The sequence below is a fragment of the Vipera ursinii genome, assembly GCF_947247035.1.
Source record: "Vipera ursinii genome assembly, chromosome: 6".
Taxonomy (NCBI): Eukaryota; Metazoa; Chordata; class Lepidosauria; order Squamata; family Viperidae; genus Vipera; species Vipera ursinii.
This window is the reverse complement of record NC_139515.1, coordinates 57,070,591-57,089,649: the sequence shown is the minus strand read 5'-3', so window position 1 is coordinate 57,089,649 and position 19,059 is coordinate 57,070,591. Positions and strand designations below refer to the sequence as shown.

General features: G+C 38.4%; 1 protein-coding gene across 1 annotated transcript in view; it reads right to left on the bottom strand.

Moving 5' to 3' along the window:
• Window positions 1-561: 561 nt before the first annotated feature.
• LOC310641870 (solute carrier family 23 member 1-like) overlaps window positions 562-19,059 on the bottom strand; it is a gene marked incomplete at its 5' end in the record, with an annotated part of 34,498 nt that continues 16,000 nt past the window's right edge. The window contains 9 exons of the mRNA XM_083365186.1: window positions 562-1,761; window positions 3,839-3,934; window positions 4,976-5,084; window positions 6,564-6,728; window positions 7,672-7,925; window positions 8,477-8,633; window positions 10,267-10,387; window positions 11,085-11,266; window positions 12,291-12,450. Coding sequence (XP_083221312.1) covers window positions 1,511-1,761; window positions 3,839-3,934; window positions 4,976-5,084; window positions 6,564-6,728; window positions 7,672-7,925; window positions 8,477-8,633; window positions 10,267-10,387; window positions 11,085-11,266; window positions 12,291-12,450 — 1,495 coding nt within the window. The 3' untranslated portion in view covers window positions 562-1,510. The remainder of the gene's footprint in view (window positions 1,762-3,838; window positions 3,935-4,975; window positions 5,085-6,563; window positions 6,729-7,671; window positions 7,926-8,476; window positions 8,634-10,266; window positions 10,388-11,084; window positions 11,267-12,290; window positions 12,451-19,059) is intronic.

The window sequence follows — 19,059 nt, the reverse complement described above, 5'->3', positions numbered from 1 at the left end:
TCTTTTTGTGAATGGAGTAAGCTTTTCCTAGTCCTGTTTCTTCACATGATCAGCAACAGCCCCATGCCAATTTGCTCCTTGGAATGGGGAGGATCCTTAAGCCAGAACTTGTCAGAATCTCTGCTTTCTTATTTGTAAAGAAGCCTACTACAGCATATGTGCTAGTTGTTACTAAGCAGCAAGCAGGACTTTGCTGAAATCACCATGGTGAAGAGAAGAGCTTCTCATAGATTTATAATTGCTCATATTTTCTTTTGCAATAACGCCATGCAGCTCCAAGCTCTGGATTCAAAAGACTCATTGGATGCTATGAAAGTGAGCTAATGGGGTTTTAGACTTCATTCCATGTTAATAATCATGAAAGGGACACAACAACTGTCGCGCACGTGTCTAGCTACCTTGATTTATCCCAAATATCCATGTAAACTATTCAGATATATATGTGAGAGCCATGATGAGAAGCAGTGTTTGAATGTTTCCATTCATATTTCCTAATAGCCATATAGAGAATGAAGGATGCAATTGCTAGGCTGGGAAGTAGAGTATGTAACTTTTAATCAGATACAAATCCCTTCTTTCAGAATTTTAGAAAATATTGCTTTGCAATGCAAACCTTAAGTGTGATATGATACAAACAATCATGAACAAATCATCAATGCAAATCTTGAAATCAGACTGTCAGCATGAAGTAGTGCTTCTTAGTAAACCAAAATGGCCTACACCCAAGAGAATGATCAAAAAGCATTTCCTCATGCATGTCAGATTGCTGATATTTTTCCTTTGGGTACAGTTTAAAAATGACAACATTTTAATCATATATTTATCTGGATAACGTATAGATAGTCCTCAACTTATGACTGGCCACTTAGCAAATATTTGAAGTTAAAGGAACCTCCCCCCCCCCAAGTACATAGGACCTAGATTCAAAATTCTGATGGCCACCCCCCACACACAATCACATGGTTGCATTTTGGGTGCCTGGCAACTAGCCATTTACAGCATCCTGTGGTCATGTGATGATTTACATTTTTTGCTAGAAACCAGAGTTTACTATCCTCCAGAGCTTTTATCAATTTAACCTGATGAGTAAAATGTAGGGGGACACCAAAAGCCCAAAGCATGCAAATTTAGGGTTTGATCAGCTGCATCCAATCAGTTCAGCTGAGATAAAGCTTGAGGCTGTATTTACTGAAACCGTAGTCTAATGCTTTGGGATTAGTTTATTCATCTTCTCAAGAATTACGCTTAAGATTTTCTGGGCAACAGTTTTCCATCATAGAAAAGAAAATTCTTTCCCATGACCTATATGTCCCACTCCCTAAATAGATGATTTCCTGAAATGATGCTATAAAGAAATTAACACTCAGGATGGTGCCAGTCGGCATGGGGGAGGAAATCATGGAGCTGCTTTCTGTACATTAGTCTTGAGCTGCACACAGCTCAAGGGCCAAGAAACCCACAAAAAGGAAGATGATTTTTCAGAGGCTTAAGAAACTGTTTTCCTGCAGATTTAAACTTTTGTGTTAATATCAATATCAGAGTTCGTTTCAAAATCAGTTTTGTTCCTTTTCTTCTCTTCCTTTGCCTCTTGGGTAGCCAGCTGCTCAGGGCACATTGGAAGATATTTAAACCAGTTAGCAACACAGAACTTGGAACCTATTCCAAATGGAAGATCATAGATGTGCAGGTTATTCACAGCACCATCAGACTCTTCATTATAATCTTTTCTCCAAGCGAGGAGTCCTCGTTCTTCTGGGCTTCCTGCAAAATGGAAGTAAGATGATGAGTAGCAAGGCCTCTCAACTAAGTTATGGTTAGAAAGCTGTTACTGGTAAATACCAGTACTAGTATCAGGAAGTGTGATTTTGGAAAAGCCCACACAAAAAGTGAGGGGAGGTCGTCAGAAAATTTGACCACCTATCTATCCCAATTTTGTGGGAGAAGGAATTTTCCTTTACTCTTTCTCCTTAGTACAAAGTTTCTGCTCCCCACTGTTCAGCTAATTTAGGATACTAGCAGTATTGCTTTGAGGAAAGAAATAGTTTGCACCACTTTATTCCAACATGATAGATTATCTGGCACTTCTTCAACTAAATGGCCACATGCTAATCATAGTTGGGAAGGGAGCTTCTATGCAAAACCATCTGAGTAGGCTTCCAGTATGGGGAGAGGAGGGACGCGGTGGCCCAGTGGGTTAGGACGCTGAGCTTGTCGATCAGAAGGTCGGCAGTTTGACGGGTCGAATCCCAAGTGCTGCATAACAGAGTGAGCACCTGTTACTCGTCCCAGCTTCTGCCAACCTAGCAGTTTGAAAGCACGTAAAAATGCAAGTAGAAAAATAGGGACCACTACGGTGGGAAGGTAACAGCGTTCCGTGTGCCTTTGGCGTCTAGTCATGCCTGCCACATGACCACGGAGACGTCCTTGGACAAGCGCTGGCTCTTCGGCTTTGAAACAGAGATGAACACCGGCCCATACAGCCGGAAAGGACTAGCACGCATGTGCGGGGGAGCCTTTACCTTTACCTATGGGGACAGGGGGAAGGGTACAACTTCTAACAGCTGCAAGCCATGTGGAAGCCTACCTGTCCTTCAGGATGAGAGGATTACAATAAATATTTCCCATCATGTACTTGATCACTGATAACAAAATTGTAAGTGAGAGAAATATGCTTCTCGTATTCTTTCTTTCCAAAATATGTAATATGATACATATGCAAAAATCCACAAGACCAGTTCTAAATAGAAATATCCATGATCCCACGTAACAGTACAAAACTCTGGCTTTCCTCAGGTGACAACACCAAGGACGCTTATTACAGTGCATCACTGAGGGCTGTTTGCATTTTACTCGAGATATGTGGGCATTACTGTTTTGTGAGTAACTCCTATGTATCTAAGCTATAATCGCTATACTTAATTAAATAATTTATTATTTTAATATTCAGTATTTGTTTTATCCAAGCCCTGTTAACTTTAATGTCTGTAGTGTTTTTAATGTTTCTATATTTTTATATTATTGCTTTTATTCTGTTGTATGCTGCCCAGAGTCATTTTATTAATGAGACAGGTGGTGTGTAAATTTAATAAATACATTTATTAATAAAATAAGTGGTTTCACTAAGTGGCCAGGGCTGAATCACATGAGTCTTTCCTAAGGAATTGGCATTAATATTCCTACAGGCGCTGACTCTGTAGTCAGGATGTATGTATGAATGCATTTACATCATTTACTTTGCCCATCAGTTCCAGAACCGTCAACAGAATAACATGCTCTGACATGACTAGGTAACATCTCAACTTTATCTTCAGGGGCAGCAGTTAGAAACGTATAAACGGTTTTCTATTTTTATGTCATGTAGTATTGAACTGCTTGTGGAAAATGGTTTGTACTGAGTCCCTAATAATGGGGTCTGGCCGGTTCCAAAACTAAACATTTAAGACAAAACAAAAATTAAATTCAGCATAATTCCTCTCTGATTTTACTTACTATTAAATAAAATTTTAATTAAGCTGCATTGTGTTTTAAAGCGAGTGGCCATATAAATCTTTTAAAATAATGTAAAATAACTAAATTAAAATTTGGTGAGGTAATCATTGCTTACTTTTTACTGCTTTTCCCATAGCCATTTAAACATCATAATCTGTTGGCAACTTTTACAAGAGTCCTTAGAGTATCATTCAGGGCTCTCAAGGACCACTAGCTGGTCCTGGAGTAAGGAGGTTTGTACCCCTAGACAAATTCTCAAAATGCAAGTGTAGCCTTTACTCATACTGCTGCACTAGAACCATAAATGCTATCATCAATTCAAGGAAGACGAACCATGATCAATAGTTACCTGGAATAGTGTTATCAAGAAAAAAGCCCAGGAATCCACCAACAAACATGCCAGTAGTTAGCAGCACCTGGATCACTTGGTCAAGCTGTACAGTTCCTAGAAAGAGAAGCCAGTGAGTTTCAGAACAAATCACAACCTCCCAATCCTTTCCCAAGGGAAGAAAGGCAAGTCATTTGAAATGTTCTTTTTTTCTTTTAATATTCAGGCCATGGCATTTACTTTACACTGAAAACATTTATAGTCCATGTGGAATGTTTGTTTTGTTTCAGTCTTCTACACAGAAACCCTGGCGTACTTCCCAAATTATTCATGTACCCCTGTGATAAGCAAACAAGGAATATAAGAGTATGGGATTCAGTCTTGCAATTTCACATCAATGGATCATTGACTTTAGCATCATGAATGGGACACTTTGTGAAGAACTCAATTTTCAATACTCCAATTCCTTAATTAGCTCTCATCCAGCAACTGGTAATATGAGTGCTGTGCTTCATCCAGTTGAAGTTGCTGGCTTCAGACCTTCAACAATCCTTTTTATGTTAATGAACTATTAGATTTAAGTGACAGGAAATCATCCAAGTCTGAGCAATGCTTTAGAATGCTGTATTGTACAAGATATGTGCAATAATCTAATTATAGTACACAGTAAATTGCCCAAAATGTTGTCACAAAGGTTCAGTTGAAACTTGTTTTGCAACTTGAATTCACTAGAGTCAAATCTCAGATTTGATATCCACTGGCAGCTCAAATATAGATTTGGATGTATATATTTTCCAAAGGAAGTTAGGTAATATCGTTCTACTGTATTTGTAGAGTCAAGAGGGTGAATAAATTAGAGCTGAAAAACGTTAAACTATTTAGATAGTATCACTTAATATTCCTCATATTTGACTGCACTAGCTGGGATTTACAGATTAGTAATAGCCTGTGAACTAAATCACAGCATTTGCAGTCATATTCTGCTCATTATATAAACCACATGTAACAATATTTTTGCATATCCAAAATACCTTTTAGAATAAATAGAGAAGCATGATAGAGAATGAAACCTATAGTGTTGAAGTCTTAATATATGGCAATACCTCCCATTTTTGTTATACTTCTAATTATTGCTCTCAAAACTGTAATCTCACATACCTGTTTTTAGTTTTTCTGCATTATTCTCCACCCAGTGTGGAACGGCCAAGCCAGCAAATATAGAAAATCCAAAGATGAATATGTTTCTTGAAGAATTCATGTCTGTGTACTGACAAAGAGGTATAACTGATACAAAATGTATTAACTTACGCCAATGATTTTACATGTAAACAGATCAGCATTATTATATCATACTAATGTAGTAGCATATCAGTTCCACAATGCGTGAAAAAATGCGTGAATGCTGTTTCATGGAGTCTAATTCAATTCAAGGACACTTTTGCTTAACTTTACATACGCAGAGCACAAAGGACAAGTTTCTGAGCCCAAAAACATAGATTCTAAAATTCAACACTGGAGAAATGAGCCAGGGAGAGATAAGTAGAGAAGCAACATAAGCTTAGTAAAACATATATTGTAAATGAAACATATGTTGAAAATATTATCTTCTATTGATATAATAAAGCATATGTTTAAAATATAGTAAATTGGGTTATGACAGGACATGAGAATTTAGTAGATAAAGTAAAGGCTTCATAGGAAAGACTGAAGCAGAGAGATAGTTGATAATAGTCCCAACAATAGGATAGGAAAAGTAAAGGGTTAGTGGGGGGGGTTTGGGGGGAAAACGACCTTCAGGCAAGAAGGATGGTAGCTATGGAGAAGAACTGATTCTAATGACACTTTTTAAGACAACTGAGGGAACAAAATACACAAGGCAAAATGGATGTCAATACATGTAAATGAATCAGACTATACGTACAGTACAATAAATATTTGTTCTTGGGCCAATTCAATTCAAGGTTTGCTTCCGGGTCAGTTTAAAGTGTTGGTTATTATTTTTAAAGTCTTATATAAGGCATAGGCTACGTTACCTAAGGAACCATTTCATTCCCACCAACTCAGCCCTTCCCACCTGGTCAGGTGGGAAAGAAATGTTTCAGACCCATCAGTTAAAGAATATGGACTGGCGGGGTCCAAGAAGAGGGCGTTCTCTGCCATTGTTCCTGACCTCTGGAATACCCTTCTTCCAGAGGTGGAGCAGCCCCTCTGCCCACCTCTTGAAGAAGTCTGAAGACCTGGCTGCCAATTCATTTTGGGCTCACTAAGCAGAATGCAATCCTGAAGGTCTTGATGGTCCTGTCCCATCTTTTAACTTTTAACTTGTTTTATCTGCCTCTTTTATTGATATATATTATTTTTATATGGGTTTTAGGTCTTTATGTTTGCTAATTATATACTGCCCTGATTCATTCTGTGAGTGAGATGGGTGGTATCTAAATTCAACAAATAAAAAAATATTAAATTGGACTAAATTCTTATATGTGGGTAGATTCTCAATACAAGATTCTTACAAGTCAATACAACTAGAATTAGCATGGTGTTATAAAAGCACATAAAAACGTAACAAAAAAATCAAATAGACATATTAACAAATTGAATATTGATTGTGATGATCCATGTAATTTGGCACGTGGAAATTCCAAATGATGTTCAGCACCTCTCAATTTGTAATTCATGCTACAAGAAATTAGCACATGGCTCTGTCTTATCCATGCAAAATTATCCTAGAAAAAAATCCGCTTACCTGTAAATTAGAAACCCCCACAGCCGTGATGATGCCAAAAATCACAAGAAACATTCCCCCAATGATGGGTGTTGGAATGCTGGCAAACACAGCCCCAATCTTGCCGAACATGCCAGTCAAAAGCAGAACAAAGCCACCAGCTACAATGACCATTCTACTACCTACCTGTGGAGATGGAGAGAAAGCAATTACAAGCAACAAAAAGAAGAGAAAGTTGATCTACACCTCACAATTGTCAACTTGGATAGGATTAGAAGTAAAATTTCAAGATTCTTTAGCTGAGTCAAATATCCTTTATTCGACAGTATGCCAGAGGACTTCCATCTAACAATTATCAAGCCAAAGGCGTCCACTTACAGTCATTTTGAATAATTATTGTAAAATATATGAAATAATGCAATTTTGTTATATATGTAATGTACCTCTAAAATATAATACAATGGTCATACTATGATACAGTTATCATTAAATATGTAAAGATATAACTAGGAATAATAAAATGTTATTGGAATTTATTTTAAAAAAGGTAAGTAAATCCTCTGAGTGCCAATATCAATTGAAAGCTCCAACTTGCTCAGAGAATGTCTAAATCCATTCACCTACTGTTTGTTATTATTTTTAAAATCAGGAAGCTTATCAAACTCTGTAGCGTTCTTTGAATATAAGAGAGTAGAAGGGCACATCCCTCTTAGACCACCGCCCTGAGCAATCAGCTGCTATTTTTAGAAGTCTGAAGAATCACCCACTTTCATCCACAACTGTTCTATGCCAGCCAGAATATGCTCTTGTGAAATAGATGGCCACCTAAATAGGATAAATATATTATAGTTAAAACTATGCCAAAGCAGCATAGTTGATTTCTGAGCTTATAAAACTCAGGATTCCCTCGCAGTGACCTTCTTTGCAACATGCAAACCCAAAGGAATAGTAGGGAATTTAAATCATGATCTCAGACCAGATACAAAAGTGTCAATGCCTCATAACCAAAGCATATGCATCCCCCAAATGCTCCAGTTATCTGCAAAGCAGAAGATGCACAGCTTTTTCTTTCATTATTCCTAGTCACACATGGCCACTTTTGGTTTTGATTATTCAGAATCAGACTTACCCGAGTGATTCCCAAAGCGCCAACATTTTCACTGTAAGAAGTGGTACCATTTCCTGTTCCCCAGGCTCCAGCCAGAAGGCAGCCAATCCCTTCTATTCCGATTCCACGATTGATTGCGTGCTTGGGAGGTGGTGGAGCACCAGACAAACGAGCACAGGCATAGTAATCTCCTACTGACTCTACCATGGAGGAGATCACTCCAGCTATGATGCCAAATACACCAGCCAAACTAATCGTGGGCACTCCCCACTGGCCTAAATAGAAGAAACAAGAATGCTAAAATTGAAGATCTGAAACTGGTAAATTTACCTGCATTTTTTGATTTGCCAAATTCAGGACAGCTAAAAGCATGTACTGTTAACAAATCCTTGTAAATATTTTGTAAAATCTCATATCACTACTGTAGTCTGGTCCCGTGTATGTTGTTGAATTTAGATAAAAAAATAGGAGATTGTTCCAACAGTTTATCTAAATACTTTTTTTAGAAAACTCTGTACACCGTCTCAATCATATTTCTGAAAGCCCAAAGCAAAGGCAGATCCAAATGGGAAGCGGAAAGATATAAGAAAAGTGGTGGAGTCTCTGTTTCTGCACTGGAATTTTTCATTATTTGCAATGCTTACTTAAGTAGTACTGATCTAAAATTATTCTCAAGGAGTTCAGACATTTAAAAAGACCAAAGAGCTTGGATATAAGGGATGAAGAAATTGGATAAAATGGGATGCTCCAGATCTAATGGGCCACATAAACATAAAAACACATAAACATAAACGCCAAACAGGAAAAAGCATCAGCATAAGAATACCTGGGTAAGGAAATCGAAACCAGGGTGCCTTGCTTATGACATCGCCTTTGCTGTCAGTCCGCGCTAAATAACCATAAGTCCTTGCATCTGAAGGAAGAACGTTGGTGATGGTCAGTACAAAACATAATAGCCAAGTAATTGTGAGAGCAAGCAGCACCTAGGTAGTTACAGATGACAAGAAATCTTTGTTAATACAAAACATACTAGCCATGTAATGGTGAGACCATCCTTCAGGATGGATAATCATAATCATTTTATCTTGCCCTTTTTTTAGTTTAGTCAGTTCAAGGCAACAAACTTATATCCTGCCTCCTATTTTCTCCACAACAAAGAAGAGGTAGGTTGGACCAAAATAGAATGACTGGCCCACAATCCCACAATCAGCTTTCATGCCTAAAGGACACCTTGAACCCAGAGTTTCTTGGTTTCTAGGCCAGCACTTTCACCATTACAACACGCTGCCTCAGTATAATATTGATTGGGCTCACACACTGCACAAACCTAGATTTGATATAATGTGTTTATCTGCAGATTAGTGAGTTTGTGTCAGCAGCCTAACTTTATACTTATTCTGACACTCTGGCTTTATGTTTACATTCTGTACTATACGTAATTATATGTTCTTGTACTTCAAGTTCAATATAACAGAGTTCCTCAACCTTTCTGCCTTTGGGATCTGACCCAGGGGGGAGGGAATGGGTCTGCACGAGTGGCAGGCATGCATGCACACACATCTCCATTTGCACAAGCGGTGATCACTCTTGCACGCTACTCGCGCAAATGAAGCAGGCACATACATGCTCACCTACTGCTCACACAAGTGAGGATATGCGTGCACATGCATGCTCACCCACAATGCCCACAAGGTTCTATTCTAAACAGATGTTGCAATAAAAAAATGACAAATATAGAGAACTTCCGGAATTGAGTTATTGATTTTCAAATTATCTGATTTGTCTGTCTCTCATATAGTCTCATTTCAAATTAACCAGAACATTATTTATTTATTTATTTAACACATTTGTTATAGCCACCCAACACACAAACAGTTGACTCCAAGCAGTTGATTACATTAAAACTTAACTCCTTTAGCCCAGTTGTTCAGCCTACCCCTAGTTGTAAAAATGTCCAGGATCTGCTACCCTCCAAATATCAACCTCATGTTCAGTAGCCAACAGGACCAAAAGATGAAAACAGTTTTGAGAGGAGAGTGTTCCACTACAACTGAGTGCACCAGCCTAGTTTATATGATTCAGCACAGACTGAAAACAGCTGTTTGTGCCCTACAAACATATTCTTGCTGCCATTCCTCCTAGTTGTGTCTTATTCTATCTAATGGAAGAGCCACTCTTGCTGCTAATATGCAACAAAACCACTGGAACACTCCAGTTACTAAAAATGGGAGAAGCATCTGAGAAGGTCTGACTTAAAATTTGTAATTCCTACACTTCAAATGTTAAGACCCAGAGCAATCCATAGCTCCGTCCAAACAAAATAAAATCATTCACTCACCTAAGACCTGGCAAGTGAGTACAGCATGAAGCATTTCATTCTCCCTCCCTCTCTCTCTCTCTCTCTCTCACCCTTCCCCCACATCTCCCCACCTATGTAGTACTCCACCTCAATTACTGATGTGACCTTAGGTGACTGAATTTCTGAACCAGAAACTTATCTAGCTCATTATATTGTTTCCAGCAGAAGTAGTGATACTTTCTGGAGGTTTTTCTTAAATAATTCTGATTTTTGTGTATATGTATTTGATTATTCAAATATCATTAGAGTTTACTCACTGGAAAGATCTGGAAGAGGTAGATCTTGGAGAAATGGCATTTTTTGCTTTTTTGATAAGATGGTAGTGGAACCGTCACATTTTTCAGGTACTGAGAGAATAAAACTATGAAGAAAATAGTTCTAAAGTGATAAACAAAAAAGAAAAAAGTTTCCATTTATGACATTCTGATTCAGAAATTAATATAACAGTTTACAGTTACTAATTTCAATATTGTTGTTTGCAAATATCAATGTATCAAATACTTAGTTAAGAACAGAGTACTATACAATGGACATTTTTTTACTTAATTCATGTTTCTTATAATACGCACAGTAGTCCAGAGTCACAAGAGGGAGGGTTCTTTCCCAGGGACCAAAGCGACAACATAGCTTGGAGTTGTTGGTGTGCAGGAAAAGGGCAAAGGCATCCTCCCATCCCCAGCAGTTCACAGGGTATATATCTAATAGTTATTGCAGATAAGTGCTTTAAACCGGCAAGATTCCTGTTTATAAGACAGGAAGCAACTCCTACTGCCAGTCTTGGTTCCTTGGGACTGACATTGATCTTGCCAAACTAAAGCATTTATCTGCAATAACTCTGCACTGGAGACAAATTCCTTGTGTGTCTAATCACACTTGGCCAAATAAAGTATTTATATACCCTGTGAACTGCCCGTGGTGTGTGTGTGTGTGTGTCACCTTCACCCTTTTCCTGTATATAAAAGATTCCAAGCTATTGTCTCCTTGCTTCCTGGGAAAGAACCTAAGAAGTTTCTTTTTAAATTAATCCATATAAGAAAAATAAAAAGCATCATATTCCCAGGAAGACAAAACTTACATGGCCGCTATCCCCCAGTGTTCTCCAGCATCTTTCCCTGCTGAGCTGAAGAGAGGCAAGGCCACCAAGGTAATGGTTGGAGCAATAGTCAGAGGGCCAATGAACCGCATCAGGAATCCAATGAGACCCGAAAAGCCAACAAAAATTTGGAAGCAAGAAGCTACCATAATCGCTCCCTGCAACTAAAACAACAAAGGCTGTAAATGCATTTTATTCTAATAGAAATTCTTGTATTTAAGTTGCAAGTGGTGATTCATAATTGGCAGTGATTGGTAGTTGATCAGGAGAGGGTTAATGGAATCGGAAGTCATCTTAGTAATCCTAACAAAGTTGCTGAAGTGGCTGACAGACCACTCAGAGACAGCTGGCAATGTTAACAGGGTTTATTCTGAACAGGGCAACTAGGTACAGAAGGTTCGGCTTTTTATAGTCAGCAGCCGGCTGGCTGGTCCAATCAGCGGCTGGTCTTCTCCCGCCTCGACTCCAGCTCCAATCGGCTTCGCGTATTGTCTGACAGTTCAACTCCTTGTGGCTGGGCGGCTCTGCGTTGTGTTGACAGCCGAGAGCTGTCAACCGGTTGCGCCTGTGCTCTGTCGGGGAGTTTTGACAGCTGTCAAAAGTCCCGCATGTTCGGCTGTCAGAAGTTGTACCTCATGGCTAACTATCATTAACATCTTAGTGATAACTATTTACATATAATACAGTTGCCATGTATTTTATATTTAGTAGAAAAACTAATTAACTGCTTTTATTAATTTGTCTTCTGAATGATTAACAAATACTAGAAAGGAAATATCTTTTTGATAATGTTCTGATTTGGGAGAAATTAAAGATAGGCAGCACAAAGTGGAAGCAGTGAGTTTGGTATCTCCTTTGTTCATGATCCAAACATATTTCTGGGGTACCATAAAAGGTCCTCTTAAACATAAGAGAAGAGTCACCATCATGTCACTTTTATCTGACAGGCTGCTGTTCTGGAGGACATTAAGCTACTATTCTCAACATTATTTAGAAAACCGTAGCAGTTAACTCATTTTGAAAGAAAGTAAAATCGTCTCTCCCTGTAGTTGAAAGGCAAAGTCACATCACTCTCCTACTGCCTTGTCTTTTGAAGAAAGAGAAGTTGCACAGATTTGTCAGGTGCACCACAAAACCAAAGCATTCTAACAGAATAATAATTTTATACAAACATTCTCAGTGGATTACCTCTCTAATTCGAACCTGCCATTCCTCAATGAAATCTGGAGAAGTGGGATCCACCATGCTGCCATTATTGATCCAAGCAGGGCACTTCCAGGAGGGCAAACTGAGCATGGCCAGTGAAGGAGTTAAAAATGCAAAGGTTCCTCCTTGTAGAATAGGTAGCCTGTAATGAGATGGAAATGGAGCAATACATACAAAATACATCATCTACTTTTATATACACTAGATGGCACTGCAGTTTACTCACACAATTTAGTATGAGTCTATTTTCCAAAGGCTTGCTAGAACAACCAGGTTTTGACAGTCTTCTGGAAAATCATAAGGAAATAGGTTACCCTAATCTCCGACAGCAAACTGTTCTGAGAACTATTCTGTTCCCCCTTCCATCAAAAAACTCAATTAGGAGTTCAATCAGCACTCTGCATGCAGTGGGGGTTATAATCAATTTAGATACAAAAATGAGAAATATGAAGATACCAGGCTCCAAGGCATGTAAGGATTTATAAATTAAAAATCAGGACCTTGAAATGTACTTGGAAACAGATAAGTTGCCAATGAAATCTCACATTATTGGTGTTATGTGACAAAATACTGTCTCTCTCCCTTTATCGGTTTATAGTTTATGAGTTTGTTACTTCAACTTTATACACCACTCCATTTCCTAAACTTCCGAGGGGCACCCATTTATGGCTCACCATTGCATTCGGTATCCATGAAGTTTCCAAATGTTCTTTAAGGGTAGCCCCTTGTAGAACATGTCTCAGTAGTTTAAATGAGAGGCCACAAGTGCATAAGTGATGTGAGAGGGGCCCCTCAGTGTAGGAATGGGTGCAACTGAAGCACAACAGGAAGCTCTGCAAAAGCCCTCCTAGCTATGACTGCAACTTGCTTTTTGAGCAGGAACTCTGAGCCCAAGAAAAAACGCCAGATTGTGCACCAATTCTGTTTGAAGCAATGCCACCCCATTCAGAACCAAAGAGGGAAGGTCATCAACAATGAGTGGAACCAAGATAACCCTGGAGGAAGGAGAGCTAGCAGGTCACCCATTCCCAACTGATTCACAAGAATATTGTGAACAATGGTATCAAAGGCCACCAACAATGGTATCAAAGGTCTAGAAGAGCAAGAATGGACATGCCACCTCATCCTGCTCCTGTCAGAGATCGTCCAAGGTTAAAATCAATGCTGCCTCCATCCCATATCAGTCAGCCTGAAACCTGACTGAAAGGGTTCTAGGTAATCCACTTTTCCCGGGTTTCTCCTAAGCTGCAGCACAATCCTCTTGTCTAGAACCTTGCCCCAAAAAGGTAGGTTGAAAACTGGATGGAAATTATCCATAATGTCAGCTCCAGCAATGCCGTCTTGTGGAGGGGTGCACCACTGGATCCTTAAATGGTGTCAACATCCAAGATAGCTTAGAGGATATTATCTACTTAAAAGAACCTCTAGCACAAATATATAGTTAGAGCAAATTTGGTCATTACCAAGTCAGAATGCTATAGCAAGTGTCAAAGTATCTACAGTATGTAAATATGGGGAGCAACAGAAAAATAATCAGTAAAAGGTTAAAGGTAGTAAGTAAAGATAAAACTAAGCTTTGCCAGAAATCTGAAGAAAAACAGAGTGGCTAACAGATCAGAAGAGATCAGTTTATACACTAATACCAAAAAAACAAACACTTAACAATGTGTGAATTGTTGTTATAATATCCTTAATTACAGAAAATAATGCTTAGGATCATTTAATGCAAATTCTACCTGGAAAGGGAAATGCCAGATGTTCGAGCAAGCTTTTAAAAAAGAATGATAGAATTATAGGGCTGGAAGGGACTTTGGAGGTGTTCCAAGGCAGGAATCCTTATTCCATCTAGGACAAATGGTTGTCCAATCTTTTCTTGAAAACCTCCAGCAAGGGAGCATTCACAACTCCAGGAGGCAAGCTGTTCCATTGACTAATTGTTCTTACTGTCAAGAAAATTCTCCTTAGCTTCAGGATAAATCTCGCTCTGATGAGATTCACCCATTGTTTCTTGTCCTGCCTTCAGGAACTTTGGAGAATAAATCGACCCCCCTCTTCCCTGTGACTTGGAGTATTCTTCAATTATTAGAAGATGGCTATCATGTCATCCCTAAGGCCTCTCTTAGGGATGGCTAAACTTAACTAGTCCCCTGAGCCATTTATCATACAGTTTAGCCTCCAGACTCCTTATCATCTTTGTTGTATCATGGTAACCAGAACTGTATGCAGTATTCCAAGCGTGGGCATATTTCAACCATAATTCTGGGCTCAATTACAGTTCATGGATCAGCCTTCTCCTGTTAGCATTTTTCTCTGAAATAGTTGTTAGTAACGCTAAACATTTACATCACACAAGCATTTACATAAAAAGCCTAAGGAAATAAATAAACTTTTAAGGATTTTTCTTTAAAAAGTCTGGCAGATGAAGAGTTAAGCGTCCCCTTTCTTCTCTGAAGGACAAGATCTATTTTTCAGGGCAGATTGCAAAAACAGAGCCTTGTAAGACTTCGGTTAAATAACAGGACATTATGTACATTATGTAACTTATTTGAGTTAAACTGAAATCAAACTTACAAATTAGCTCCACAGAAACTGCTCCCTTTTTCTTCCTTCCTAAAAGTCTTTTGATCTTAGTTTTTAAAGAATGTTCTGCAGAAATAAGGACATCATTGGAAAGTGGAGGTGTATTCAAGTAATCTCTGTTCTTTATGCTCTTGGAGACACATTGTGCTATCATACAGTGACAAGAAGAGACCACGGATCTCTCACAGAGAGATATGTAGATGCTATGTAATTAAACTGGAATGTTGTCACGATCATGTCCAGCAGTCCCACACTGAATGGGTTTACAAAACACAGTGATCTGCAGTCTGTAATGCTGTTCTATAGACACCTGCCAAGTACTTGGGATGTTGCAAAGAAACTACAGCAAAGGCATACAAGGGCCCCTAAACTCTATATATAAGGAAAAGCTTTTTCCATACCAGATCCATATACTAAGAAAAAGTGCGTGCCCAAGCAGTTTCTTCTAATTGCTCCTTTATCCCACATTGTATTCTTATACTCTTTTTTTTTACTTCTCTAGCAATGTGATGCTTGAATACATAAGTTCTCTTAATTATGCTGATTACTTCTCCTTCATAGTTTGAGAATTTAAAGGGTCGGCTAATATAAAACTTCGAACATTTTTTAATTTAATAAGCCAGGATTCAGTCATTCTATTTTAAGAAATGCATTGAATCATAAGGCATTTATTAGAATCTTACAACTCACTGGAAACTAACCAAGTAAGTACTAGGCATATCAGATTATATCTGGGTTATTCATTAAAGTGTCATGGGTGTGGAGGAAATAGGATTCTTGAAAATTTTACCATTTTCATCTGCTCTCCTTCACTTCGCAGTATGTTGTTGCTGTTTTCTCAGGAGATTGAGAGCAAAATAGTCTTAGCAAAACAGAATTCCTCAATCTTTATAAGTTTATGTCATAGCTTCATAATCTGCTGTAGACAGCTAAAACTGCATTTCACAGTAAAAGCCACAGTTTGGACTTTCACTGATATTAAAAAGAATTCCAATAAGTATTTTACTGATTACCAACCAAGATGAAGGGACTAATACTTTACAATGGAACTTTGAAAGAAATATTAGCTCATCCAACAGGATTGCTTTTCGCATACTTGATTCCCACTTCCAAGCTTCCTACTTGGACTTCCAATTTTCCAATGTGTAGGTCACTTATTCGACCAACATATGAAAGAAAATGCATTTAAAAGTGCAAACATCACCAAGTACAAAACCTGTATTTACAAAGGCAATAATTATACCTAGAGACAAAATCTCTCATTTTACTTCACTTCAAGGCTTTGGCACTGTGCTTTAAGTGCAGCAGAAGAATAACTGTTTCATATCTGGTGTGTGACCACTGTTCTGAGTCAGACCATGATGATCTGGGATAGGCCCATGGACATTATAGTCATCATGAACTGCTGGGCTGCTTCTGAGGCCAAAGGGATGGTAAGTGGAAGTCCTTCAGAACCCTTAAGTTGGGGAACTCCACTACCAGCCCTGAGACAGTCTCCAGGAGCCCAGAAACAGAGTTTGCCATGCAGTAGGGAGGCTGGCACACTAGAAACAATCCCAACTGATCCCATAAGCCCAGCTCCAGAAATTGGGTCTCAATATTTTCCCTCTTGTATTTTTGTTCAAATGCACAGACCCTGAAGGGTTAATTTCTTTATGATAGAGCCTGAAGGAAATGGCAATAGCAATACCACTTAGACTTATATACCATTTCATAGTGCTTTACAGAATTCTCTAAGCAATTTACAAAAGCCAGGATATTGCCCCCAGCAACCTGGGTCCTCATTTAACCAACCTCAGAAGGATGGAAGGCTGAGTCAACCTTGAGCTGGTGAGGATCGAACTCCTGGAGGTGAGCTGAATTAGCCTGCAATACTGCATTCTAACCACTGCGCCACTAGGCATGTGCAAATCTACATCAAGATACATTCTAAAGCAAAATATGAAGGGATATGTTTGAAATCCCATTTACCACTTTGTCAAAGTTCATTTCAGCACTCTTTGAGGATATACAGTACGATAAGATAACCTTTATTGTCATTTTTTATTCTGAGCACACTGGCACGCATTAAAAAAATATTCCATCCCCTTTTATTATTTTGCCATCAGGAAGTTTGTTTTCCTTTTATGACCTGAATGATTGAGAAACCAAATATGAGATGCTTATATTGATAAAGTTTTCAAAATGTATTTATTTATTTAAAACATTTGGTAGCTGCCCATTTTATAACCAACTCTGAGTAGCTCCCAATCAAAACTAAAAACAACATAAAATTATATTAGAGTTATAAAACTAAACACATTAAAAGATTAAAAACAACAAAAAACCAGCACCAAGTCAGGATCTCTTATCCCAGCACCTGGGGAAAAAGATCTTCAAAGTTATGGAAAGTTAGAGGCCTGCCAAACTGGAGCAGAGAGGGTGTTCCATAGGTCAGGAGCTGCTATGGAAAACATATGCTTTTTAATTCCCATCAAGTGACAATATTTAGGGGAAGGGACTAGGAATGTGCCTATGCTATCTGACCTGGAGGTTGAGTAGATTCTTTAGGGAGGGGCAGCCACACAGGTAAACCATATACAGCTTTAAAGGTGATGATGGATTGCACCCAGAAAAAAATCAGAGGCCAGTATAGCTTGCACAAACCACTTTTTTTACTCCAATGCTGGACAGTCCTAAGATCATTTAAGAAGAGTATACCGTAGGTACCTTGATTCAAAATTGTTGCAGTATAATGCAACATTTGGTGTAACTTGAGGATATAAACAGACAAACGGATAACATAAAAGAGTAATTGTTGGGTGGGTTCACCAACTTTATTCCTCATTTGATAGCAGAGGCCAGGCCTCTTGTAAAGTATGTTCTTTGCAGTTCAATAAGCACGTAGCAGAATAGATTTGGATGTGGTTTGCAATTCTTAGTAGAATCAAAGGGGTTATTGTGAAATTGAAAATCTCCTGGGAGGGTGAGGAAGGGAAAGCAGCCTTAAATAAATTAGAATCTTGCTTTATTCTAAACAAAGGGCGTCTGTTGCCCAGTTCTGAAAGTTTCATTGTTGGGTAGAGAAAACACTGTTTTGGAGAATTACTCTGCTCTGTTTCCTCTCCTTCACTCTGTAAAAATTAAAGATGCATACAAAGCAGCATATGCCCCTTTCAAAAAGTCTCATAATACTCTCTAAAAGTTGTCAAAAGTGAACTCTGAAACTGCTTCAGTTTGGTTAACTGAGCTGTTGTAATACTACTTGTCAGACTCCTAATATTTCATTTGAATTTGCCTTTCCTTGACAGAACTGCACATTCTTCCTCTACATGCATGCTTTTTTCTCCCAAGACTGCCAACTATTCCGGTTTTTTAATATAGAATCCTTCAAAGCATTTTATATCAGGAGCATTTATGATTCCGTTCACTGAGATTACATTGAAATTTTTTGCAGCAGATGCTTGATATGAAATTGATATTTAAAGAATCTATAGAATTGGAAAGTTTTGACTTATGACCAGTCACTTAGTAAATATCTGAAGTTACCACAGACCCCCCCACACACACAAAAGGTACTTATGATCCAGATTCAAGTTCCAATGGCAGACCCCCCTCTATAGTCACGTGATTGCATTTTGGGTGCTCATATTTATGGCCATTTGCCCATTGTCATGTGATCTTGTACCATTGTCATGTGATCACAATTTAAGACATTTTCTTGGCTGGAAATTAGTGTTTATTTTCAGTTTCCAGCAAAAAACTGCCATTGTGGACAATGAGTTTACTTAAAGATCACTTAATGACTGCTGCAAAAAGGTCAGAAAATCAGGACAGTCACATGGATGCCTCGACTCATGACCATTATGACATACAACAGCAATTCTGGGTTTCATTATTGTCATAAATCAAGGACTACCTATAGCCATTTAGGCCTTTGAATATAATCCCAGTTTTGTGCATACTGTATATCCAAATTAAAGTTCTATCAGTAACCCTTTATTTCAATACAGCTATATAATTTTCTGATTTGTTGGCTAGAGTCAAGACAGTGACATAGAACTTTTTGCTTCTTTTGGCATAGCAAGATTTAGGAATGTCTCCCTAAAAAGCATCCAAGTAGAAGTCCAGATTATTTAATTCAAAGTATTCCTTCCGTTAAATGAACTGGAAACATCTGCTCAATCCCAAA